Source organism: Lissotriton vulgaris, chromosome 11 (genome assembly GCF_964263255.1).
Source record: "Lissotriton vulgaris chromosome 11, aLisVul1.2, whole genome shotgun sequence".
NCBI classification, from domain to species: Eukaryota; Metazoa; Chordata; class Amphibia; order Caudata; family Salamandridae; genus Lissotriton; species Lissotriton vulgaris.
Window position 1 is genome coordinate 1,109,317,834 of NC_141699.1, and position 26,537 is coordinate 1,109,344,370.

At 43.7% G+C, this 26,537-nt stretch overlaps 1 protein-coding gene across 1 annotated transcript in view; it reads right to left on the minus strand.

Annotated features, from left to right (window-relative positions):
- Positions 1 to 26,537, minus strand: part of LOC147684255 (putative cation-transporting ATPase 13A4) — a 291,659-nt gene that overhangs the window by 50,954 nt on the left and 214,168 nt on the right. Inside the window, exons 20-22 of the mRNA XM_086942617.1 lie at positions 25,627 to 25,749; positions 18,337 to 18,416; positions 2,740 to 2,782 (exon numbers count right to left, since the gene is read on the minus strand). Coding sequence (XP_086798743.1) covers positions 2,740 to 2,782; positions 18,337 to 18,416; positions 25,627 to 25,749 — 246 coding nt within the window. The remainder of the gene's footprint in view (positions 1 to 2,739; positions 2,783 to 18,336; positions 18,417 to 25,626; positions 25,750 to 26,537) is intronic.

Below are 26,537 nucleotides of genomic sequence, written 5' to 3' on the forward strand. Positions count from 1 at the left end.
CTTGGATGGATACAGTTATTGGCTCATGTGGGTATGTTGGCAGGAATTGAGAGGTGGGCTGATTATGGGGTTACTCGAATAGGTGATTTGTACCTGGATGGAGCATTACTCTTATTTGAAGACTTTGCAGAAGAGTTATATATTCCTAGTGGGCAATGTTTGTTGCATAGGGCCATGGTCGCCACAATTGTATATCATTAGGAGAATGGAGGAACTGAGCCTGTAACAGGCACGGGCGGAGACCTCCGCTCCGCCGGCCGAGTGTGCGGAAATTTCCCTGCTCCGCTGAGAACGCTGAGTAGGGAAAAAATAGACGACTGCGGAGCGGAATTAGCCAGCCCACCCTGCTAAATTGCCCCCTGCCTCCACCCCCCCAATAAAATAATAGTGACAACTTAATTTAAAAAAAATAAAGTCACTTATCTGTATTGCAGTGTCCCCGGGCTGCCCTCCTCCTCCTCGCCGGACATCTTGCATGAACTGAGCATGACTATTTGTTTTTTTTTAATTAAGTTGTCACCATTATTTTGTTGGGAGGGTAAAGGCGGGTGGCGGAGCGGAGTTACACTGAGTTTTCCCCAACTCCCTGGACCTCTACGTAGTTACAATCCACCAGCTCCGCCCAGGGTTACCTGTAATGCATCAAGCATGTCAACTACTCTGCACTATGAAGGGCTGTTTAAAAGCAGTTTGTGCCTTTATCAAGCTATACATGCTGATGTATTCGCTCCCCTTGTTGAAGAACTGAAAGTGAATTGGGAGCAAGACCTGGGACTCCAGATTACAGATATGGACTGGGAGTGGATCCAAGTACATATACCTGATATCTCACGAAATGCCAGGTTTAATTTAATTAATTTTTAAATTTTACATAGAGCATACCTTACACCTGGCAAGATCAACAGGTTCTATGTGACTGCTGCTGTGAAATGTCGGGTGTGCGGAGTTGGGGACAGAATTATGCCATATGATTTGGTCCTGCCGGAGTTTAACTGGGTTCTGGGAAGCGGTTGTGGGTTGTGTAAATTACATAACTTTATGGACGATCACTTGTAGTCCCTTAACCTGCCTTCTTGGGGCATATACTGGCCCTAAAAAGAGGAAAATCACTACTAGAATTACTGATTTGGCATTGATTTTGGCTAAATGTGAATAATTAAAAATGCACAGGAAGACTGCGCATGGCCCTCAAATAACTAGATGGAGAAAATAACTGGTTAAATGGTCGAGTTTGGAGAGTGCTGTGTTGTTTCAGGAATTGAAGAAAGGGCAGGGAAAGATTGAAAATGTACGAGCACGGGAACACCTCGTGGCCTGTTTGATGACCCCGGACATTGATATCATCACACCAAATAACTCCCTGATGTCTTTGGAGGATTTAGAGGGTGGTAATAACTGATCTTACATGAGTTGTCAGGGGTGGAACATTGAACCACTGCTGTGAACTTTGAAATACTGGTCATTAGGGCATTCTAAATTTGGCAGCTTAACAGGGGATAACTATAAGTAGGGGTATTAGTTGTTATTGACTGCCAGTTGGAAGCTGGAATTGTTTAAATGGTTATTGTAACCCGTCTGATTGTATGTACTGTATGTACTATATTTTAAAACTATTTATTATTTGTATTTATGTCCTTGTCAATTTTAAAGCTATATTTTTTATTATGTATTACCTATTATTTATTACGTCTCATTTATGTATTTTCTAGTTAGACTTAAAAACCATTTAGTACTTGTATTTATGTACTTGTCAATTTTCAAGCAATTTCTCAAAATTATTATATGTCATCTATTTTATGTATTATTGAAAGTAAACATTTAAATTTGTATGCATTTGCTTGACAGCCTTTCTTTTTTTTCTTGTGCACATGCATCTTCAGTTTAATGTTCAATATTGAAAATAAAAATATTTCAAAAAGAAAAAAATGTATAAAAAAAAGAAAAAAGTTAATCATGGAGAAGAGGGAAGAGAATATCTTAGGGCTAGATGTAGGTAGCTAAATACTGGTCGGTAACGGCCGAAAATCGTTAATTAACCCGTTACCGACCGGTATTTAGCTTTTTCTAATGTAGGAGGCAGGTTTTAAGGATTCGGTGATTTACCGATTCCTTATTTTAAGGAGGCACTCAAGTGAGTGCATGTTAGCTTTAGGGATTCACTATTTACCACCAACTACAGGTTGGTGGTAAATACCGAATATCTTACATAAAGCATTTTTTTGCTTTATTCTCAGTGCCATGTGGCAGACATACATGCCCTTAGGGCATGTATGTGTGCCACATGTGCACACATGCACAATTCAGGGGTGCCACAGGGTGTCAATGTGACACCCTGCCACCCTTGAATATGCTCCCCATATTACCAATTCAGTATTTACCGAATCGGTAATAGTGAATGCCTTCCTATTCATTCCTATGGGCCTCCAGGCCCATAGGAATGAATGGGAAGGTGATTCCTTATTACAGAATCGGTATTGCTGATTCGGTAATAAGGAATATTACCGAATTGGTAAATGTTACCGATTTATTACCAACATCACATTTACAGATTCTTAAATACCGAATTGGTAAAATTCGGTATTTAAAAATCAGTAAATTGTGATTACCTACATCTAGCCCTAATGACCTAGATGCTTCTTCCACTGATGCACCCATACAGGCAGCCTATCCCATAAACTTCAATTCTCACTTAGTAATAGTCTTTACATTGCAATGTGAAATGATTTTTTTTATACTCACCCCACAGTCGTTAGCACCATCTCCACACATTACTAAACAGTAACTGGAAAAAAGGTAGGTTGACAAATGAGAGGTAAAGCTGAATTCTAGATATTATTGATAAAAAACTTAACAACTTAATTTACAACACATAAAAAGTTCATAGAGGTGCGGAAATTGCTCATATGCCAGTATGAAAATTGCCACATATATCATATCCAGTAGCATAGCATATCATATCTAATAACAGAGTGCAATAAATCATGCAAGTCCAACAACTGTAGGAACAAAAATCCTCAGCTACCACTAACATAGCCTCATGAACACGTATAGGATTTCGATTTTTGCAGGTGCTAATTTGTAAAACGTACAGAAAAACAGGGAGTGTTTCATGGTATGCATTGAAAGATGATCAATGCAAATTGTAGGGGGTCACATCAAACTTTTGGAAACACAAGTAGACAGTGAAGAGGTACTAACCTTAAGCTGGGCGACAAAATTCTATTATAAGTATAAGTCACTAATTTAAGATAGAGATCCAACCTAAATTGTGACTTTTTCAGCTTATAACTTTTAACAGAGAATTCATTGAAGTACTCATTTTCTCTTTTTTTGGTCAAATGGCAAGCATGCTCTTCTTTTCTATGTTCAATGTATGTCTTCAGTGGTTTTAAGCCAAGGCTTAAATAATAAGTCCTGCTTGGCAAAATGTATTCAACACTTTGAGATATTTAAACCATGGAATTTCAAAAAAAATGTCAAGTCTCATACAATCAGTAATCATTTGGTGATTTAAAACAGTTGCAGGATTTGCCTGCACTGAAGTAATAAGGAGAATAGTTTTACCTGGTCATCTAAATAACTAAGGCAGAATTCTTCATGGAAGCGATACAAAAGGGGATGATGGACGGAGCGTTGGAGCAAATCAAACACTCACCCCCAGTCAACTGATCTGGGTTTAATCCATCACCTTTCTTTAGTTCACTCCAACATCCCAGTTCAGACATGGCCATATGCAAATCAGTCTGACCCTGTGCCTCATGGGAACAGTCCAGCCCGAACTGCCAAGCCATGTCTTCCCTGGACCGGAAACAAGAATCCTGGGACCGGTTTCTGGCTAATCAGCCGTCATCAGCCAGGCTAGCTTAAATCCAGTGGCAAAGTGAGCAAGGAACCCATGTCTGGGCATACCCTGTCAACTTAGGGAGAACAAAGCGATACCAAAGTGGATGATGGACGGAGCGTAGGAGCAAATCAAACACTCACCTCCAGTCAACTGATATGGGTTTAATCCATCATCATTCATTAGCTCACTCCACCACCCCAGTTCAGACATGGCCATATGCAAATCAGTCTGACCCTGTGCCTCATGGGAACAGTCCAGCCCGAACTGCCAATCTATGTCTTCCCTGGACCGGAAACAAGCATCCTGGGACAGGTTTCCCGCTAATCTGCCGTCATCAGCTAGGCTAGCTTGAATCCAGTAGCAAAGTGAGCAAGGGACCCACGTCTGAGCATTCCCTGCCAACTTAGAGCGAACAAAGCGATGATGGACGGACCGTTGGAGCAAATCAAACACTCACCCCCAGTCAACTGATCTGGGTTTAATACATCATCATTCTTTAGCTCACTCCACCACCCCAGTTCAGACTTGGCCATATGAAAATCAGTCTGACCCTGTGCCTCATGGAAACAGTCCAGCCGGAACTGCCAAGCCATGTCTTCTCTGGACTGGAAACAAGCATCCTGGGACCGCTTTCTGGCTAATCAGCCGTCATCAGCCAGGCGCTTGAATCCAGTGGCAAAGTGAGCAAGGGACTCACGTCTGGGCTTACCCTGCCAACTTAGGGAGAACAAAGCGATACCAACGGGGATGATGGACGGAGTGTTGGAGCAAATCAAACACTCACCCCCAGTCAACTGACCTAGGTTTAATCCATCATCATTCATTAGCTCACTCCAACACCCCAGTTCAGACATGGCCATATGCTAATCATTCTGACCCTGTGCCTCATGGGAAGAGTCCATCCTGAACTGTCAAGCTGTGTCATCCTTGGACCAGAAACAAGTATCCTGGGACTGGTTTCTGGCTAATCAGCCGTCATCAGCCAGGCTAGCTTGAATCCAGTGGCAAAGTGAGCAAGGAACCCACGTCTGGGCATACCCTGCCAACTTAAGGCACACAAAGTGATATCAAAGGGGATGATGGATGGAGTGTTGGAGCAAATCAAACACTCACCCCCAGTCAACTGATCTGGGTTTAATCCATCATCATTCTTTAGCTCACTCCACCACCCCAGTTCAGACATGGCCATATGCAAATCAGTCTGACCCTGTGCCTCATGGGAACAGTCCAGACCAAACTGCCAAGCCATGTCTTCCCTGGACTGGAAACAAGCATCCTGGGACCAGTTTCTGGCTAATCAGCCGTCATCAGCCAGGCTAACTTGAATCCAATGGCAAAGTGAGCAAGGGACCCACGTCTGGGCTTTCATCCAGCTAGCAACTTTGTCACGTAGGAAGTGAAGTTGTGTCTTACAAAGGACATATCCAGTGGAGGGCATCTTCATAGAAGCCAGTCTCATGCAGGCACCAGATAAGGACTGGATGTGAGACGGTAACAAATGCTACATAGAGGTCTCGGAGAATGATGGCTGACATATCTAGTGCGTACTAGAGTCCTGATGACTTATTGCACCAGGCTACATACACTGACATATATCCTTTGCCATTTATCATACAACTGTAATTTGTGGCAGTGATGAGGGCTGTTTCTCTTCTGAGGTTGGGCCTGAACCCAGACTATGTTGCATTGGGGATGTGGTGGTTGCTGAGGTAGTCAATGAGGCACTGATTGATTTGCTTTTATAAAACCTTTGCCAGCTACAGTAGGAGGGAGATGAATCTGTTGTTGAAAGTGTGGCTGGGTCAGCGGATGCTTTATTGAGCAGGGTGGCATGTTCCAGAGTTGATAGATGGGTTGAGGATGGGTTTTAGTACTTCACTGATCGGTAGGAGTCCCTTGGTGAAGGTGTGGAGGGACAGGGATAAGATTGGGCCCCTGAGTAGATGTTCTTCATGGTAGCAGCAGTTTTGATAATTGTGATGGAGGACCATGAAGTCAAGTTGAGCTGTGGTGGTGATGGGTCTGGTTGAGGGTCAAAATTGCCGTATATGGAGGTAGGTTTGGTTCAGAAGAATGTCCAGAGCGTGTTACAAAGTTCGTGCAAACGGGTAATGTTGGTGGTGGACGGAGACACAATGAAATCTTTGATGATGGCAAAAATGTCCTTGTAACTGTTAGTATCAGTGTAATGAACTTGAAGGTGTCTTGATTTGTTCTTCACTTGTAATCCAGTTGCTTGCAGTTGCATTTCTTCAGCTGGGTTCCCCTGTTTACCAGCTGACCTGTGATTAGGCTATTGCTGTTGAGTTGCTTTTAAGGGGAGCCTGGGTGTTGGAGCAAGTAGTGATCTCGATGTTGAGGTTCTTGGTGGCTTTTGGTGAGTTGCTGGTGTGCTTGCATCTGTCTGTGGAGAGGTTGTAAGCATACTGGTCTTTTGTGATATTTTTCCAGCTGCAGTGGGAAGAGTCAGGGGTGGTAGGTCTGTGGTTGTCTGGAATGGGTATGCTGAAAGTGATGAAGGCATAGTCAGTCCAGCAAAGAGTTGTTGGCTTCTTGACTGTGATATGGTTGATTGAGGAGAAAACCAGGTCCAATAGTTGTTCGGCAGTGTTGGTGGGTTCTGTAATATACTGTCTGAGGCTACAATTTCTGATGTTATCTAGATGGACATTAGAGTTTAGATAGTTTAGATGAAAGTTAAGGTCTATGAGGAGAATGAAGGTGACCACCTTGAAGATGACGGTTGATATTGCTTGCAAAACTGTAGAGGCGTCCATAGTGGATTGTATATGAGGGTTTCACCCAGAGAGAAGTTAACTGTGATTCACATCTCCAGAGGAAAGTGTTCCATGTAGCTGATGGGGGTGTCCATGTAGGTGGTGAAGCTGAGGGTATCTTTAAATATGATGGCAACTTCACTTCGGGGCTTGTGCTGATGGTCTTGTTTGGTGGTCTTGTAGCTGGGGTGATTGACGGCTTATTTCAGTAGTGTGCAGCAGTTGAGGTTCATGCATCCTAGTGTGGCATGTTTTGTGGGTAGTGGTTTGTTTGTGTGTGCATGAGCACATGACAGGTTTGTGTAAGCGTGAGTACGGCGGTATTGGGTGCTGTGGATAAAAAAGTGGTGGGTGTATGATGTGGGAGAGAGCATGAAAACTTGCAGGAGGCGCATGTGAATGCTCATTCTTTGTTGTGCGATGTGGTGTGGCAGCAGTGTGGTGAGTAGTAGCTGGGATTAAGAGCACAGAGGACCACAACAAAGTAGTGATTGATAGGGTGATGGCCAGGGTTCCTCATGCTGGGCAGGGTCCAGGCTCAAACAGGTGCAGACCACCTTGACTTTAGCATGCCAGCAGTGTGACTGCAGCAACATTTACGTGGATCCTGGGAGGGGAAGGAATGCAGGAGGCAGTGAGGAAGAAACCCAGGATGTTACTTCCTGTGCAAATGAATGAGGGGCAGAGCAGTGATGTCACTTCCTGTGCAGATGAAAGATGGGAAATTAGGTCCTCTTTCTTGTCTTCATCTTTTAAAGATGGTTTTTGTGGTAAACCAGAGATCTTGCTTCCTTTGTAGATGGATGACGGAAAATCCAGTGATGTTACTTCCTGTGCAGATAGGTGATGGGAAGTGCAGAGATGTCTTTGCTATTATTGGATGATGGAAAACAAAAGTCCTTTTACTTGGCTTCTTGTTTTAAAGCCAGGATTGATGGAAAGGTAGAGATGTAATTTCTTTTTTTCTTTTTTGTCCTCATATGCTAAAAGATATTCTCGAAGATCCTTCCCTTGTTACCAACCACTGATACTGAATGTAACCAGGAATGATCATATCCTCCGAAGATCTTATTGGAAGCCCTTTTTGTAGATACCCATCCAAGATACTTCAATTCAGATGCTCTAACTGACCACCATAGAACCGATCTTAGGGTACTTTTAAACTACAAAAAGGCATAATCATTGAACCTTATTCTTAAAGCTTAAAGCTTGTCCAGCCAAGAGATACAAGGAGTCCAAAAATGTTTTTTTCTCTTCCAATTTGTGCTATCTAATTTCAATGTATACTTAATTGAATTAATCCAATCCAAGTAAGTTGGTGCAGTATCTTTTATCCACAATTTACATATTTCTCTTCGCGCTAATATAATTAAATAAAACAGCAACTTATTTGTCTCTTGTGAAAGGGAATCAAAATTCAAAGCAATACCATAAAATACGAGTACGGTACTGACCAGTATATTTAACTCCAATAAACTTTCCATACCTTCAGATACCGCACACCAATACTTATGCAAGGCAGGACATGCTACAAACATATGGAGATGGTCTGCTTTTTCCTTCTTACATTTAGGACAACAGGGAACAATCTCCTTCGAGAATTTGGCAAGTTTAGAGGGAGACCAATATACTCTGTGAAGAGAGAAGAAATGATTGCGCTTTAAATTGGCGGGAGAGACTGTAAATGTGTGTGTGTAAATGTGTGTATACTAGTAAAGCGCACTGTCGCCCCATCTCGGGGCATCCTGGTGCTGTATACCGCTGTGGAACCCTTCCTGGCTTTCCCTGTGAGATGCCCCCTCCTGGGCACCCCCAAGGTGAAGCCAGGCATCCCAGCGCTGTTGGGGTCGTTGTGGAGATTAAGCAAGCTATTGCCCAGAGTTGCAGAGTGGGACTCATGATTAGAGTAGGCACCGAGGCGACAATTATCGAGTCAGCGGACATTGAGCCCAAGACCCTGCTGCGTCAGGAAATGAACCCTGGTCCCGGGCCTGACCTCTGCTTCAGGGTCTGCCGCTTCTAACTGGTCAGTTTCTTCCATGAGACCGTGATACCCTTTGAGGCCCATACAAATGAGGCAAATTTAGCTTCAATCAGTCTGAGCTTATCTTCTTTAAAAGCGGAATGTTCTGAAATAAAAAAATCCATTTGGGGAGCAACATCATTTTTATGATATTCACCCTTCTGATAAGTGTAAGGGGGAGAAGAGACCACCCCTTTAACGTCTCAGTTATTTCCTTTGCTACTTTATCTAGATTTCTGTCGGTTAATTTTTCAATGTCCCGAGTGATTTGGACACCTAAGTATCTTAGCTCCTGTTTTACTATAGGAAGCCGAACTTCGACATTCCACAGCATACATTCTGTTTTAGACTGATTTATCTGATACCCGGACAGTTGGCCAAACTGGGTCGCAGCGATATATATTGCCGGGATTGCTTGAATTGGGTCTGACGTGTAAATAAGCATGTCATCAGCATATAATGAGACTTTTTTTCTCCCAATTCCTGCATTTAAAGGGTACTATATTTGTATTTTGACAAATCCTCTCCGCCAAGGACTCAATGTATAAATTAAAAAGCTGGGGCGAAAGGGGACATCCCTGTCTAGTCCCCCTTTTAATGCATATGGGTGCTGATAAGTTCCCATTAACCAGGACTCTAGCTGTGGGATACTGATAAATTGAAGAGACAGCTCTGCAAAAATTCTTTCCCAGATTGCATTTCTCTAACACCCTATTTAAAAAGACCCAATTTACACGGTCAAATGCCTTAGCGGCGTCGAGCGTGATAATCGCCATAGGCAATTTATGTAGAGATGCTAGATCTATAGCTCCCACCAATGCTTGAATCAGGTTCTGTAAATATCGCCCTCTGACAAATCCCTTCTGGTCCTCCTGCACCAATTTACTAGCAACACCATTCAGTCTCTCTGCTAAAATCCCGGCAAAGATTTTATAATCCAGATTCAGCAGAGAGACTGGCCTGTATGAGTCACATGATGCCTGTGGTTTTAACGGTTTGAGAATTAACACCCCCGTTGCTTCATTCCATGAAGCAGGAATAATCCCTCCATCTTCAAAAATTGAGGAAAATAGGCTACACAAAATTGGGGCAACCACGGGGGACAGAATTTTATTTAGCTCTGCTGGTAGCCCATCCGGCCCCGGAGCCTTACCCTTCTTACTCGAGTTAGCTGCCGCAACTACTTCCCTCAAATCTATTTTCCCGCTTAAATTAGCGGCTTCTTCGTCCTCAATTCTCCGGATGCCATATTGTTCTAACCAAGCAAAAATCAAGGAATTCTGGGGAAACAGATCCTCTTTGTACACCTGTTCAAAGTGGCTAAAAAAAGCTTTTTCTATGTCCGATGCGTTATCTGAGGTCTCCCCCGTTATATCCATCTGTATCTCTTTGATTCTATTCCTTGATTGGTCCTTTTTTGTTTTCCAGGCCAAAAGCTACCCACTCACTTCCCCATATTCGAAATGGGAGAGAGAGCTAGCCTGCCATTGTTTCCTAAGCCTAGAATCCAACACTTCTTCTAATTGCGCTTTACACACTGCTAATTCTTGTAAAACAGATAGATCTAGTTGGTAATTCTAGGCAGATTGATCTTGTTCTAGCCTAGCTATTTTAACCTCTATTTCGGAAACCTTAGCCCTGAATATTTTTTGTCTCGTGGCTTGAATACCTAAAATCACCCCCTTCAAAAAGGCCTTGTAAGTGTCCCATACAACTTCAATTGGGGCAGTTCCCAGATTTAGCTCAAAAAAGCCTTCAGACTCGTCTATCACCTTTTTTGCCACATCGTCTTCCAACAAAATAGTACGATCTAGAGTCCACCTCTTCATGCATGGCTCACTCAGCAATTTTAAAGTTAAGGAAACTGCTGAATGGTCTGATAAATGACTCCCTACATGCTTGACCTCCTTTTCCTTATCCCCCAATTCCTCTGTGATTAAAAAGAAGTCTAGCCTTGATTTATGCCCTAGCTTCTTATTATGAAATGTGTACTCCTTCTTTGACCCCCATTTCTTTCTCCATATATCTGACCAGATCAACTGGTGCAGAAGGTTACGAGTTTTGGAATTATATAAGGATCTATCCCTATATGTTTTATCTATTTGTGGGTCCAAAACTACATTAAATTCGCCCGCTAGAATTAGGGGTTCCTTAAACTCTAATAATTCTTCCATCATTTCCCTTAAGGGGAGAGGGTCATCCAGATTCGGGCCATAATATCCTGCCACTGTAAATTTATGGAAATGGTATTTAATCGTAGCTATCGCCCATCTGCCCTTTTTGTCTACCCTGGACTTCTCTACTGATACGGCTGGATTTACTTTCACCAAAATTGCTACCCCTCTTATAGTTAGTTGTTGCGAGGTACAAATCACCTCTTGGATCCATTTTTTCTTATTACATACCTCTCGCAACTCTTCCTCTGTCAAATGGGTTACTTGGAGTATAAAATCCTGCTCCGGTGCGTCTTTTATGTATTGAAATAGCCTTTCCCGTCTATGCACTACCCTTAGACCATTTATGTTCCAAGATAAGACCTTCAGATATATGTCCTGGGTTAACCCAACCTAGACCATTGGCGGAAATTATAATGACCTCCATCACTTTGGCAATTCAGACATTTTTCTTTATTTTTTTCCCACATGCTCCCCACCCAATGTGCCCACCCCTCCCCTTTCCCGCCCCTCGTGCTCCCCTGGAGATCCCCCCTTCTTCATCTTGGCCCTACTCTGGCCTTGAGGCTCCTCCCCTGACTCACGACGGCTATCTACATTTTTACATAATGAATTGAATTGTCTCCCTCATAAGCCTCTTATTTCGTTATGCACTAAATTACATATCTATCTGTCTGGAATACTAACGGAAAGGAAAAGGAGAAAACTATCCCGACCCCGTCTCCTGAACATAATCTGTGATTAACTGTAAATAGGCTTCAGCTTCCTCCACCCTTTTAAAAATTCTCATCTTATTTTTGAACATGATCTTTAAAGATGCCGGGAACTGTAACTGTGCTGTCGCCCCTTGCTTTCTGAATGGATCTAATAATTTCCCAAGCTCCCATTGCCTGGATGCCGTAATTGAAGATACGTCCGATCTAATTTGAAAAGTAATCCCCTCTGCTGAGAGAGTATTACTCTTCAGAGCCCTATTCAGGATCTCATCCTTCAACGTGTATGTTAAAAAATGAACCAGAATCTTCCTTGGCCTTGTATTGTTTGGTTTTAGCCTATATGGGTCCCTATGCACTCTCTGTATGTCCTTAATTATGTCAGTTTCTGAGATTTCAATTTCTGTGGCTTGTTTAACTTAGCAACGATTTCCATAATGTTCTCCCCCTCTGCCCCTTCTGGTACTTTCAACAAGCGAAGATTATTTCTTCTCTGAGCATTTTCAATTGATTCCAGTTTTCCTGGTACCCCTGCTCACGCTGTTTTATATCATCTATTTTCTTTGAATGTTGTGAGGCTAGCTTTCTTAGATCCGTGACTGCGGATTCTAAATCCGTCGTTCTAACTGCAAGGGCCTCAAATTTCTCTTCCAATTTTTCACAGTACGATTTAATTTCATGCTGGTTCTGCTGTGAGACCTTGAACCCGTTCCTCATTTCCTGACTTAAAGCCTGCAACATCCTCAAAACTGACTGATCATTAGAGGTCATATCATCATCCTCTACTATTTCCCCCCTTGTGCTACCCCTCATTGTGACCGGACAGTCCGTAGTTAGTTGGGGACCTTTAGATTCTTTACAAGGTACCTCTTCGTTGCTAAATGCTATTAACCCGTTTTGCGAGCTAGATAGGTCCTCACTTAACCCTGAGCTCTGTATATCTATTATGTACTCCTGAGCCAGGGGCTGATATCTATTCGGGCTCAATAGATCCTCTGGAAACTCCAGATTTGCGCCAGTAAGGCTACCCCGTATGGGTCTTAGTTCCAGAGTCGGGGGTAACACCTTGAAATATTGTTTAAGAGAGGGAACAGGTTTTTAAAAAAAATGTATATCTTGGGGGGGGGGTGAATTTTTTAACCCGTCTCCTCTTCTTTGATTTCCCCTTAGAGTTGGGAGGAAGGGACGATTTGTTTGTAAGCAGCGGCCCTTTCTTTTTTGGTAGGTTTGTATCTTCTTTCACATATGAGGAACTTAAGCCTTTAGACCCATCCTCGTCTTGCTTCTTGTTTCTCAGGCAGTATTTGCAACCCTTTATACCTTGTACATTATTCCCTGGATTGAGGGGAGCTTCCTCTGCTCCTCCAATACATAAAGTGCTCTCCTCCTGCCTTTGACTTTGTTTTACTGCTCCAATTGAGTCTGGGAGTTTGAGTCCATGAGTGTGATTTGCCCCCCTGCCTCTGGCTACATGTGAAATTCTTGCCACAGCACTGCGCCCCCTCCTTACTTCAACCACAGTTCTAGTCCAGTGGACAGCCCCCTTCCCTGAGCTACACTCTTGTAAACTCCTCACCTCCTTCGCTTTACTCAGCAGCTGTGAGTCCGCTTGAGCCTGTGGGCTCCCACCAACAATGGCGGAGTCAGCCCGGATGTTTATGCCTGTCTCCGCCAGATCCTCTCACCCCCCAGGCAATCGCCCTGGGACACCCGCCGAGATCACTGGACACCGCTGCAAAGATGCTTAGGTAAACTACTTTCCCCGGACGCGGTGCGTGCTATTATGTCTCTTGAGCCTTGCACCGTATTTCGAATATCGCTGCACCGGCGTCTCTCCGCTCCCTTCCGTGTTTACCTTCCCTCGCTGCCAAACACGAACACGGATGCCCGTTCTGCCCGAAAACCACCCTCTGTGCTTCACAGTGCCCGCATCCTTTGCTCTTCCTCTCCGTTCCTTCCTACACAAAGAATTATGTGTTTTTCACAGGAGACATACGAGAAGAGCCGCCTCTGGTCTCGGAGCCTCCCGGCTAGCTTCTGATGCTAGCCGCCATGTTCTCCCCTGCCCCACATCCACTTCTAGAGATGTCATTTCTTGTGCAGATGAATAATGAGCAATCTAGTGATGTCACTCCCTGTGTAGATGGGTGATGGGAAATTAAGTTTTATTTCTTGGCTTCATCTATTAATGATGGTTTGGCTGTAAACCAAAGATGTCACTACTTGTGTAGACTGATTATGAGAAAACCAGTGATATAAATTCCTGTACTGATTGATGATGGGTAGCTCAATTATGTAGTTTCCTTTGCAAATGGATGATGGAAAAGGAAGTCCTATTATTTTGCGTCTTCTTTCATAGATGGTTTTGGCAGGAAACCAGAGATGTCACTTCCTGTGCAGAAGGGTGATGTGAAATCCAGTGATGTCACTTCCTGTGCATATAGATGAAGGGAAAATGTGAAAGTTACTACTTCAACTCCAAATGTAAGCACATTGGGGAAAGTGTTGGGATGGGATCTTATTTATTTTTCCTACTCCCATCTCAAGTACATTAGAAAAAATACTGGAATTTTGGGGCAGTCAAATTTACGGGTCACACACCAACCTTTAAGACATTAATGAAAATACTGTGGGGCATATTACCAACAACTAGCGATAATTTTTGTCTCTAACTTGTTTAGAGACAAAAATTATCGCCGCACATCGGCGATTTTTATCGCAGATAAACCTTGCTATTAACAAGGTTTATCGCAAATGCGATAAAAAACGGCCGAAATGCATGAATATCGCTGAAAAGTCAGCGATATTCATGCATTATCGAGCAAATGCTCTTAGCCATGTTATCCACCTCCCATTGGATAACATGGCTAAGAACTGCTCAGGGCAGGTGTTAGCTTTTGGAGATATTCCCGCTTAGCGCGAATATCTCCAAAAGTTGGTAATAGGAGATAGCGATGTTAGCGGCTGTTTCCAGTCGCTAACATCTTGGCACGCCCACTTTGCATCTCATTAGTGATAAATATCACTGACATGCAAAGTGGGGCCCAAGATGGTCGCTATCTCCTACTAGCTGTCGCTAACTGGTGTTAGCGACAGCTTGGTAATAGGGAGATAATTTTATCTCCGCTTTCTTGGCTTTTAAAGCCAAAAAAGCGGAGATAAACCCCCTTGATAATATGCCCCTGTATTTTTAGATTTCGAAATTCTACCACAAATTCTTATTAGCCATTCCACTAAAAAGAGTACATTACAGAAGTCTAGTTTTATTCACCCCAAAAATAAATCAATAAAAAAAATGTCATTGAAAGTACTACCAAAATTAAAAAAATAACATGTGCTGTAACTCTTAAGTTAGCAATTATGAATAATTAAAATGGAAAGAAAAGAATCACATTTTTAAACAATGGTCTAGTTTTTAAAAATAAAATACCATCAAGCTAAACATGATGATGTATGGAAAATATAAATTACAAAAACCTTAATATAAAACCAATAAATATATATTTTTTAAATTAAACATTATTTGAATTAATATAAACAAAACACATTTGAAATGAAGAATCCTAATTATTCCAAATGAAAATTTTAATTTTATATAATTGAACAACATAAAATATATAAAGAATTTTAAAGATATCATAGCAAAATTAATAATTCATTATGCATTCTTAAAAATGTAAAAGGAAAAATTAACAAACATTTAAAAAACAAAATACTAAAAAATGAACAATTTACTTCCCCTCTTTTCACCAAATAAACTAAAAATCCCACTACTCAATGATTCTACAAAAAACTATAATAATAACATAATAAAAATATATTAAAACATAAAATGCACAAATTACCATTCAAAACAATAGAAAACACAATTTATTATAAGCATCAATCTTATCTGCAATAATACAATATTGTGCCCAGTGAGATTTTAGGCACTGTACTATTTCTGATAAGTTTTCTGTGTCTCACAATATTATTTCACAATATTTTTGTAGGCGTACCGCCGGCAACATAGTTCGCATAATTTCAGTAATTTCCTCTTACTCTTGTTACATGAAATTCCCCAAATGATGCTATTATGGCAAATCATTAAATCACATTTACTATGAATGTTTAGCTAATAGTAAATGCAATTACCTTGGAATAATGTGAATGACAAGGAGTGAGCTGCTGCTGTTCACAGTGCATTTGTTTTTTGCATTGTTTTTAGTGGAAAATGCATGCTCAAGTCCAAAGTGGATGTCAGAATGCATTTCTTTCTCAAATTCAACACCAAACTCCAGTTTAGTATTTTGTGTAATTACATGTAATTTTGCATAGCTTGCTGAAATTTTGCACAATTATGTAAAGCTAATTATTTGAATTTGGTACACTCCAAGTAGGAGGTTGATGCAATGTAATATTGTCTTCAAATCGTTTTGCTTCAGTTCATAGATTCATTGATGGTGTTGGTATCATACTTTGCTTTGGCTGATGTGATGAGATGAGATGTCTTTGTGTTGCACGGTGGCTGACTTGCATTCCTACACAGCTCACACTTATGGAGCTACTTTTTATCTTTAGCCTTAAGCACTCCATTGAAAGTGTATGTGTTTTCTTGCTCTTGTCTCAGTATGCTATTTCGCCCCTTATGCTATTTACCCCCTTACACAATGCCCCAATATGCTCCTTATGTTGCCCTTCTTGCCAGCTAGTCTGTTGTTTCCCACCCCTACCACTCCACTAAAAGGTTTTTAAACAGAGAGAGCTGCTCCCTCTTCCCTCCCTGTTCAAAAATCCCTGCAGTGCATACACCTGAGGAGCCACTGCCTAGTCGCTCGTGCTCTGCAGGGCTAAAGAGTCCTGGTCAAGACATGCGCTCGCTATCGGGATCAGGATACAAGTGGGGCGAGCAGGTAGTTGCTTGTTGAATGATTCTTCGGGAGATTTTGGAGCTTCTTGCCTGTAGGTTTGATGACAGTGTTGTACTCCACTCTGGTTGTTCGATGCTCCATGGGTGGTAGCGATGGCGCACAGGAAGGGCTGGTATTATGGGGTTGCCAGTTGTGTGGTGAACCGGTATGACAGGTGGCACAGATGGTCACAGGCATTCCTGCTTGGGCCATTGACAACTTGGAGTGATGGTGGCCATATGCTTACACTCTTCCTTTGTAGAGGCGCCAGTATCCTTCAGCCTGGATAATGCAGGTTGCTGAGCCACCGGTTGTAATATCTGGATGTTAATGCAGTGGAGCATGGGATGCCGACTCAGTTCACGCATGCTTGTGGCTTACTCCCTGTTGTTCCGTGATGGTTCTGGCAGAGACTTGGTTTGCACATGCTTGTGGACTAGTCTCTGTTCTCCTGGTATGCTGCTTCCAGTCTGTCCTTGTTAGACCTCGGTGGCTTCTTTGTGAGGATGGATGCATTTCTTCAGTGGCTTGAATCCTCTGAATCACATTTTAGAGGCCTGGCCACTCTTGATCTTCCACTGTCTGGGCTTTGTTGGTCATCAAGTTTTCCAGTGTGAATCAGTCACACTTACTCGTCATCCTCTCTTTTCTCCTTGGTGCTTCAGCATGCACCTTCTATCCTAAGATGCAGTTGAGACTTCTCATTGCTAGAGTCTCTTCCTCTGGCTGTACCTTCAACAGGGCCTCTCAGTGGTTGACTGTCTCTGTAGTCAGGTCATCTCCTTCAAGTGTTCGGCTCCGTCTTGGTGAGGATCAGGGCAGTCGCTGATCCGGTCCTCCTCTTCTTGAGAGTGGTGTGGTGTCCGGCCACGTGTCTTGCATTCTCTTTTCAGGGACATTCTTAGAGCTCCTACTCTGTGGGTAGATCTTTGAGTATGGCATTCTGCCTTAAGGGCCTTCCCAGTACTTGACCCTCTTCTTCTCCGGGTCGGAGTAGTATCATGCCATGTGTTGCAAATTCCCTCTTCAGGAACCTTCTTCTGTGGGCAGGAGGGAGATATGGTTGTGCCTCCTTTATAAGGGTGATGCCGGACTTGTGCCTTGAGACATCACTGCCACCAGACATGGTTGGTGGGGTACGGCACATAGTGCCTTGTGGCTGAGGGACGATGTGGCACAAGTGCCTGGATCACAGCTACAGCGCTGTGTGCGTCCGTCCACCTTCTGGTCCGGTCTTGCTTTTCTTGGACCTTCTGCTTTGAGGTGTGTCCACCCGCAGTCTTACACAGACAATGTGATGTCTCTGGGGTTCTGAGTGTTTTAAGGGTGGCACCTGGTAGGTTGAATCTCATGATCTGGGTACCTTTCTGGGATGCTTCCACATCTCTGTCGTGCTGAGGTAGTGTCAAAGCACTCAGTTCCCTTTTGCTGCTCAGCTCCTCCGATTCTGGTTGGGGCAACAGGGTCCTGCCTGCTTCCTTTCCGCAGATGGCTTCCTGGTGGTGCTACAATGCAGTAGCCTTCTCTCCTTCTGGCTCGTCAGACAGTACCTTGGTGTCACTGGGGTCCACCACTGTTGTTGGCTCTTGGCTGGGGTGGTTTTGTAGGCTTTGCCCCCCTTATTTGCATGTGTTGTCTTTTCTTGGCTGTGTTGGCAGTCTTACATTTGATGAGTGTGACCTGCGTTGCTCTGTGTGGTGTTGTGAGCCTCTTGTGTTGGGACTGTCCTTTGCTGGTGCACCTTTTAAAAGACACTTTTACATATGTTTACATTATTTCTCACACCAACCGTCATCTTGGAAAAATACATGTTTTGCTCAGGCTGCACAGCATTGGGAAATACCATTGGCAGAGTCAATTGATCAAAAATGCAATGCTGACTGTCTTTTCCAATGCTTGTTAAATATGTTACTTACTCTAATTTCATAAGTTCTTCAACCAAGCTTGATTTCTGTCTAGGAGACATCCTGGCAAAGATGAGTCCATTCAGCAGAAACTGAAAGACAGAAGAGAATAAGTCAAACTATTTACTCTTTGCAATACAACAGGACCCCAGTGTTTCGATGGAATACAATGGATCATCGGTCGGTGCTCATAACAGCTGCAATAATAATCTAACTCAATAATTCTTACTGTATCACACTCAAAAGGATGCAACAGGATTCAAATGCGTACTCATCAAGTTACACACTGGCATCATCATCAAAGGCTTTTGGGCCTCACAATGTGTGCCGTTGCCTGGGGAAATGCTTGGCAGATTTTGATTAGTTGTGGTGTCTTGGAGAATGCTCATGCCTGGCGGTGTTAGATGTATCTCATCTCTACCTTATATTAGTGAGAGACTTGCCATCCCTCTGAGGGACCTGGGGCAGAAAGATCCTTGCAACGCACCAGTGCTCATGTCCGCCCCTCTCTAAATCTCAGGTCTCTTTATACTTTCCTCCTCAGTGATTCTTTAAAGAGAAGGGCGGGGAAAGTTGTGTGTGCAACTTCTTGCAACTATACTTCTGCGAGAACAAAGCTTTGGTCAGGGACACATCCAAAGGGAAACAACCATCACAACGCAACTTTTACAACGCAAGATCCATTACAGCGCATGCCATTACAACGCATGCCATTACAACGCAGATGCTATTACAACGCATGCCATTACAACATAAGTATGGGTATGTATTTAATTAAAATATTATTAATTTATTTTTAAATTAATTTTCATAAAAACATTATAATTTAATTTATTATAATACATTTGAATATTTTAATTAAATTATTTTTTATATGTATTTATTTTTTACACCTACACTATCCAGCACTTACCCTACTATTACACCCCCCTGGAGTTAGAATAGTAATTTTTACCCCTTACACGATCTAGCACTTACCCTACTATTACACCCCCCTGGAGTTAGAATAGTAATTTTTATCCCTACACTATCCAGCACTTAACCTACTATTACACCCCCCTGGAGTTAGAATAGTAATTTTTACCCCTACACTATCCAGCACTTAACCTACTATTACACCCCCCTGGAGTTAGAATAGTAATTTTTACCTCTACACTATCCAGCACTTATCCTACTATTGCTCCCCCCTGGAGTTAGAATAGTAATTTTAACCCCTACACTATCCAACATTTACCCTACTATTACACCACCCTGGAGTTAGAATAGTAATATTTACCCCTACACTATCCAGCACTTACCCTACTATTACACCCCCCTGGAGTTAGAATAGTAATTTATAGCCCTACACTATCCAACAGTCACCCTACTATTACACCCCCCTGGAGTTAGAATAGTAATTTTTACCTCTACACTATCCAAAACTTACCCTACTATTACACCCCCCTGGAGTTAGAATAGTAAATTACATTTTATTAAAAAAAAAAAATTATTATTTTAAAAAATTGTAATTAAATTAAAAATAAATTACTATTAATTAAATTATATACTTACCAATACTTACGTTGTAATGGCATGCGTTGTAATAGCATCTGCGTTGTAATGGCATGCGCTGTAATGGCATGCGTTGTAATGGATCCTGCGTTGTAAAAGTTGCGTTGTGATGGTATGTGTTGTGAATGTATGCGTTGTAACGTCATACATTCCATCCAAAAGGCAGGCAATTGTATCAAAACACACTTCGCTACACATTAGCTCCACTGAATGAGCTTCCAACGTTTTTAGTATACAAAACATCTTAAATAGAGGAGTGAATGATTTTCTATTTTCTTCATTTCTGTTATTTTTGTAGCACAACTCATTTCGGTCTGTTTTTGAAACAGCATGCACACTCTGTTAGCTATTATCACATTTCAAAATGCTTGTTTCCTGGGCAGTGAACCTTCCACATACAACATGTAAAGGATTTCTGTGGGCATAGTTATCATACAAGTAGGCCTCAATTGTATGTAACATTTTCAGTGTATGTAATGTGGATTTTATTAGTGCCCTAATCACTTGTGCAGGTGTGTGGGGCAGACAACAGGAGCCTTAATTGAACAGCCAGGTATTCAGATTCTTGCAGAATTAAAAAAGGGACCATTAGACTCTAATGTGGTGTGGGAATCCTTCCACCCTTTAGGACTGATGTATGAGAAGGCAGGTCCTTCTGATCTGCTTCTGCATTGTATAAATGCAAGTGAGAGTGCGGCTGAGCGGAAGAGCCTGGTGGGTTGGTGGAACTGCATGCAGCTGTTGATCTAGCCTGGCCCTGTGTTGCGTAGTGCTATGTATGTGTGGGTGAGGAGCCTGAACTGTGCACACTGACATCATCAGGAAAGCCCTGCCGCACAAGGTCTACCTGTGTCCCCAGCACGGCGCTGCTGATTCTGCCTCCTGAGCTTTCAGCATCAGTCTCTGTATAGTGATGGAGCACAGCTGGAAGTGAGACAGGAGGCGGCATGGTCTAATAAGACGAGTGCAGCATGCGTAGTACTTGCCCTGTACCTGTGAATATGCCTCTCCCTATCCCCAGAATATTGCTCTACTGGTGATCTTGAAGAAGACGATGGCCTAAGACCTTCATGGGTGCAGCTGCCCAGTCTCCCAGGGTTTCAGTAAAAGTTCTTGCTAATAAGAATGGCCATCACTACCTCTTCTGTCTCATATTCTTCAATAGTTTTTGGGAGGTCAGGTTTTGTACTTGGAATGATAGAATGCAATTTAAGGTGTTCCCTTATCCACTCACAAGAGACAACAGATGGCACCACTTTTTTTTAGGTCTGACCATGATAGTTAGTGGTAACAATGAAGCAGCAGTTACAGGGCAGTCAGCTGCAGAGAGCCCTCCATGGTGAGCAGAGGCTGAGATGAAGCAGGAGTGCAAGGACTAGGATCTTCCTTCACAAGGGTCAGAGTGCACAGACTCACTCTTGCATTATGATGTCCCTCACCCCTGCGTCTTGATGATGTATGACCTTCACAGGGGATGGAGACTGCACCCTCACTGTCGCATTACCCTGTTCCTCACCCCTGCTTCTTGATGATGTATGACCTTCACAGGAGATAGAGACTGCACCCTCACTGTCGCATTACCCTGTCCCTCACCCCTGCGTCTTGATGATGTATGACCTTCACAGGCGATAGAGACTGCACCCTCACTGTCGCATTACCCTGTCCCTCACCCCTGCTTCTTGATGATGTATGACCTTCACAGGCGATAGAGACTGCACCTTCACTGTCGCATTACCCTGTTCCTCACCACAGGCATCTTGATGATGTATGACCTTCACAGGCGATAGAGACTGCACCCTCACTGTCGCATTACCCTGTTCCTCAGCACAGGCTTCTTGATGATGTATGACCTTCACAGGCGATAGAGACTGCACCCTCACTGTTGCATTACCCTGTTCCTCAGCACAGGCGTCTTGATGATGTATGACCTTCACAGGCGATAGAGACTGCACCCTCACTGTCGCAATACCCTGTTCCTCAGCACAGGCGTCTTGATGATGTATGACCTTCACAGGAGATAGAGACTGCACCCTCACTGTCGCATTACCCTGTTCCTCAGCACAGGCTTCTTGATGATGTATGACCTTCACAGGCGATAGAGACTGCACCCTCACTGTCGCATTACCCTGTCCCTCACCCCTGCTTCTTGATGATGTATGACCTTCACAGGCGATAGAGACTGCACCTTCACTGTCGCATTACCCTGTTCCTCACCACAGGCATCTTGATGATGTATGACCTTCACAGGCGATAGAGACTGCACCCTCACTGTCGCATTACCCTGTTCCTCAGCACAGGCTTCTTGATGATGTATGACCTTCACAGGCGATAGAGACTGCACCCTCACTGTCGCATTACCCTGTTCCTCAGCACAGGTTTCTTGATGATGTATGACCTTCACAGGCGAGAGAGACTGCACCCTCACTGTCGGATTACCCTGTTCCTCAGCACAGGCGTCTTGATGATGTATGACCTTCACAGGCGATAGAGACTGCACCCTCACTGTCGCATTACCCTGTTCCTCAGCACAGGCTTCTTGATGATGTATGACCTTCACAGGCGATAGAGACTGCACCCTCACTGTCGCATTACCCTGTTCCTCAGCACAGGTTTCTTGATGATGTATGACCTTCACAGGCGATAGAGACTGCACCCTCACTGTCGCATTACCCTGTTCCTCAGCACAGGCTTCTTGATGATGTATGACCTTCACAGGCGATAGAGACTGCACCCTCACTGTCGCATTACCCTGTTCCTCAGCACAGGCTTCTTGATGATGCATTATGATGTCCCACACCCCTGCTTCTTGATGATGTATGACCTTCACAGGCGATAGAGACTGCACCCTCACTGTCGCATTACCCTGTTCCTCAGCACAGGCTTCTTGATGATGTATGACCTTCACAGGAGATAGAGACTGCACCCTCACTGTCGCATTACCCTGTTCCTCAGCACAGGCTTCTTGATGATGTATGACCTTCACAGGCGATAGAGACTGCACCCTCACTGTCGCATTACCCTGTCCCTCACCCCTGCTTCTTGATGATGTATGACCTTCAGAGGCGATAGAGACTGCACCTTCACTGTCGCATTACCCTGTTCCTCACCACAGGCATCTTGATGATGTATGACCTTCACAGGCGATAGAGACTGCACCCTCACTGTCGCATTACCCTGTTCCTCAGCACAGGCTTCTTGATGATGTATGACCTTCACAGGCGATAGAGACTGCACCCTCACTGTTGCATTACCCTGTTCCTCAGCACAGGCGTCTTGATGATGTATGACCTTCACAGGCGATAGAGACTGCACCCTCACTGTCGCAATACCCTGTTCCTCAGCACAGGCGTCTTGATGATGTATGACCTTCACAGGAGATAGAGACTGCACCCTCACTGTCGCATTACCCTGTTCCTCAGCACAGGCTTCTTGATGATGTATGACCTTCACAGGAGATAGAGACTGCACCCTCACTGTCGCATTGCCCTGTTCCTCACCACAGGCGTCTTGATGATGTATGACCTTCACAGGGGATGGAGACTGCACCCTCACTGTCGCATTACCCTGTTCCTCAGCACAGGCGTCTTGATGATGTATGACCTTCACAGGCGATAGAGACTGCACCCTCACTGTCGCATTACCCTGTTCCTCACCACAGGCGTCTTGATGATCTATGACCTTCACAGGCGATAGAGACTGCACCCTCACTGTCGCATTACCCTGTTCCTCAGCACAGGCTTCTTGATGATGTATGACCTTCACAGGCGATAGAGACTGCACCCTCACTGTCGCATTACCCTGTTCCTCAGCACAGGCGTCTTGATGATGTATGACCTTCACAGGCGATAGAGACTGCACCCTCACTGTCGGATTACCCTGTTCCTCAGCACAGGCTTCTTGATGATGTATGACCTTCACAGGCGATAGAGACTGCACCCTCACTGTCGCATTACCCTGTTCCTCAGCACAGGCTTCTTGATGATGTATGACCTTCACAGGCGATAGAGACTGCACCCTCACTGTCGCATTACCCTGTTCCTCAGCACAGGCTTCTTGATGATGCATTATGATGTCCCACACCCCTGCTTCTTGATGATGTATGACCTTCACAGGCGATAGAGACTGCACCCTCACTGTCGCATTACCCTGTTCCTCAGCACAGGCTTCTTGATGATGTATGACCTTCACAGGCGATAGAGACTGCACCCTCACTGTCGCATTACCCTGTTCCTCAGCACAGGCTTCTTGATGATGCATTATGATGTCCCACACCCCTGCTTCTTGATGATGTATGACCTTCACAGGCGATAGAGACTGCACCCTCACTGTCGCATTGCCCTGTTCCTCACCACAGGCGTCTTGATGATGTATGACCTTCACAGGGGATGGAGACTGCACCCTCACTGTCGCATTACCCTGTTCCTCAGCACAGGCGTCTTGATGATGTATGACCTTCACAGGCGATAGAGACTGCACCCTCACTGTCGCATTACCCTGTTCCTCACCACAGGCTTCTTGATGATGTATGACCTTCACAGGAGATAGAGACTGCACCCTCACTGTCGCATTACCCTGTTCCTCACCACAGGCGTCTTGATGATGTATGACCTTCACAGGCGATAGAGACTGCACCCTCACTGTCGAATTACCCTGTTCCTCACCACAGGCGTCTTGATGATGTATGACCTTCACAGGCGATAGAGACTGCACCCTCACTGTCGCATTACCCTGTTCCTCTCCACAGGCGTCTTGATGATATATGACCTTGAGAGGGGGAATGAGACCACAGACTCACTCTAGCATTATCTTGTTCCTCATCGTGAGCATCCAGCTAAAGAATACTGAAACAGTAGACTAGATGAGGATGAATAACCCAGAGGACACTGCCTTTCCTTTTACTTGATGTCTCCTTGGGTAGAAGTGGCTCAAACTGTTTATTTTTATTTTGGTCAGTGGTGGTTGAAGAATTTTTTTAATCTTCATCCCTCTTCTTCACTTGACAATGTCACACGCACAGCAGGAACAAAGTCAACCAAACCTTCAGTCTTAATTCTAAAGCTACCAGTGGGTGTGAGGAAGTTTGAACCTTCTTGTGCATGACTGAACCTTCTTGTGCTTGACTGCACCCTACCACCTCCCCGTGGAATGAATGGCTTGACTACAGCTAGAGATGACTTTGCATTTATGTTTCAAGATCATTACTACCACTGTGCTGTTGGTGCAATTTGCCCATGGTCAATGTCAAATGTGTAGCGTGTGCAGTAACTAAACAGAGACTTGAGTGTCAAGCACTCCTCACACCGCGGAAAGGCTCATGCAGGTCATCGGCTGACACCCTTATGGGTTTAGAAAGTATCTCATGCCTCCATCACTCTGCTTCAAACCATGTGATGTCACAGGCACAAGCAGAGGGAACAGTGCTTATGTAGGAGTATGTGAGAGGATATGAACTACCAGCTAGAGCAGTCGACCTCAGAGCTGGGGAAGCATGTTTGAGTCTCTGCAGGGACGCTTCACATCCTGTCATTCTGGGCTAATCACTTAATCTACCCGTACCTACCAAAAATGAATGTGTCCATCTGTAAAGCAACTGATGCTCACGTAAAGCGCTCTAATACATTTAGGTCTAGTTTGTGCTATATAAAACTCCCCCCAAAAAATCAGGGATGGGCTCCTACTACCTGGAAGCTCCATGTGTGCCTCATACAACTGTGGAGAGGGCTTCTAGTGCCTCTGCAAATTCAAACTTACTTTTGGGAGCAGACTGTAGAAGTGCTGCAGAATGACCTGGAAGGATTTTCCATCCATTGCGAAGTGGTAGTCTCGCAACGCCAGCGCGTGGCTGCATTTTCCATCAATGCTAATGGACATCTCCTGTAAACAAAACATTATTATTACATTGTCATTATTAATGGGTCACTCGTAGAACTAACATGAAGTGCTATCCCTCATCTGAAAAGACACTGGTGTGGTGTGGGACATTCTCCAGGTCTATCCTTTTTTATAGGCTTTTCAGGTTTCCTTTTTTATTATTCTGTAAGAATTCACATTTGTTTGTACTCTATGAAAATTCATTATTTTGTTAGCAAGCATTTAAGTATTACATAAATATTTGATCAGTTGTGGGTGATTGACCCACCAAATGCGGTATGATATGCAGTTCTGTGCTACCTTAAAGTCATGGTTAGCTCATGAACATGTCTGGTGAAGCACTCACAGAGGCACAGCACGCGGAGGGTAGCCACATTTTGAGAGCCAATGATGAGACCCTAGCAGGTGAGTAGTAGCGCTGGAAGAATACTGATTGATTTATTGATTGATTAGTGATGGGCAGTTCCCTTCGAAGGGAACTGAGGCTCTCAGGAGCCACAAGTAAAGAGTATTCAAATTATTGTCATTATCCCAACATTGAGTGTTTTTTCTATATAATACCATTGTGTTTAGCATAGCAGCATGTTAAAAAACAGTGTCCGGAGGTTGAGTTCCACTGTGAGACAAATGATAGATGTGCCGATCCAGGTTCTAATCACCCAACATCAAAACCAGAAATTGAATGCTTATCATCACGCCTATCTCTGAACACTTGAAGGGCCTTTTGGTGATAATCTTTCTCCCGTCAGTTGTCCACTGGCTTTCACATATCCCTCTCATCTTTTTTCTAA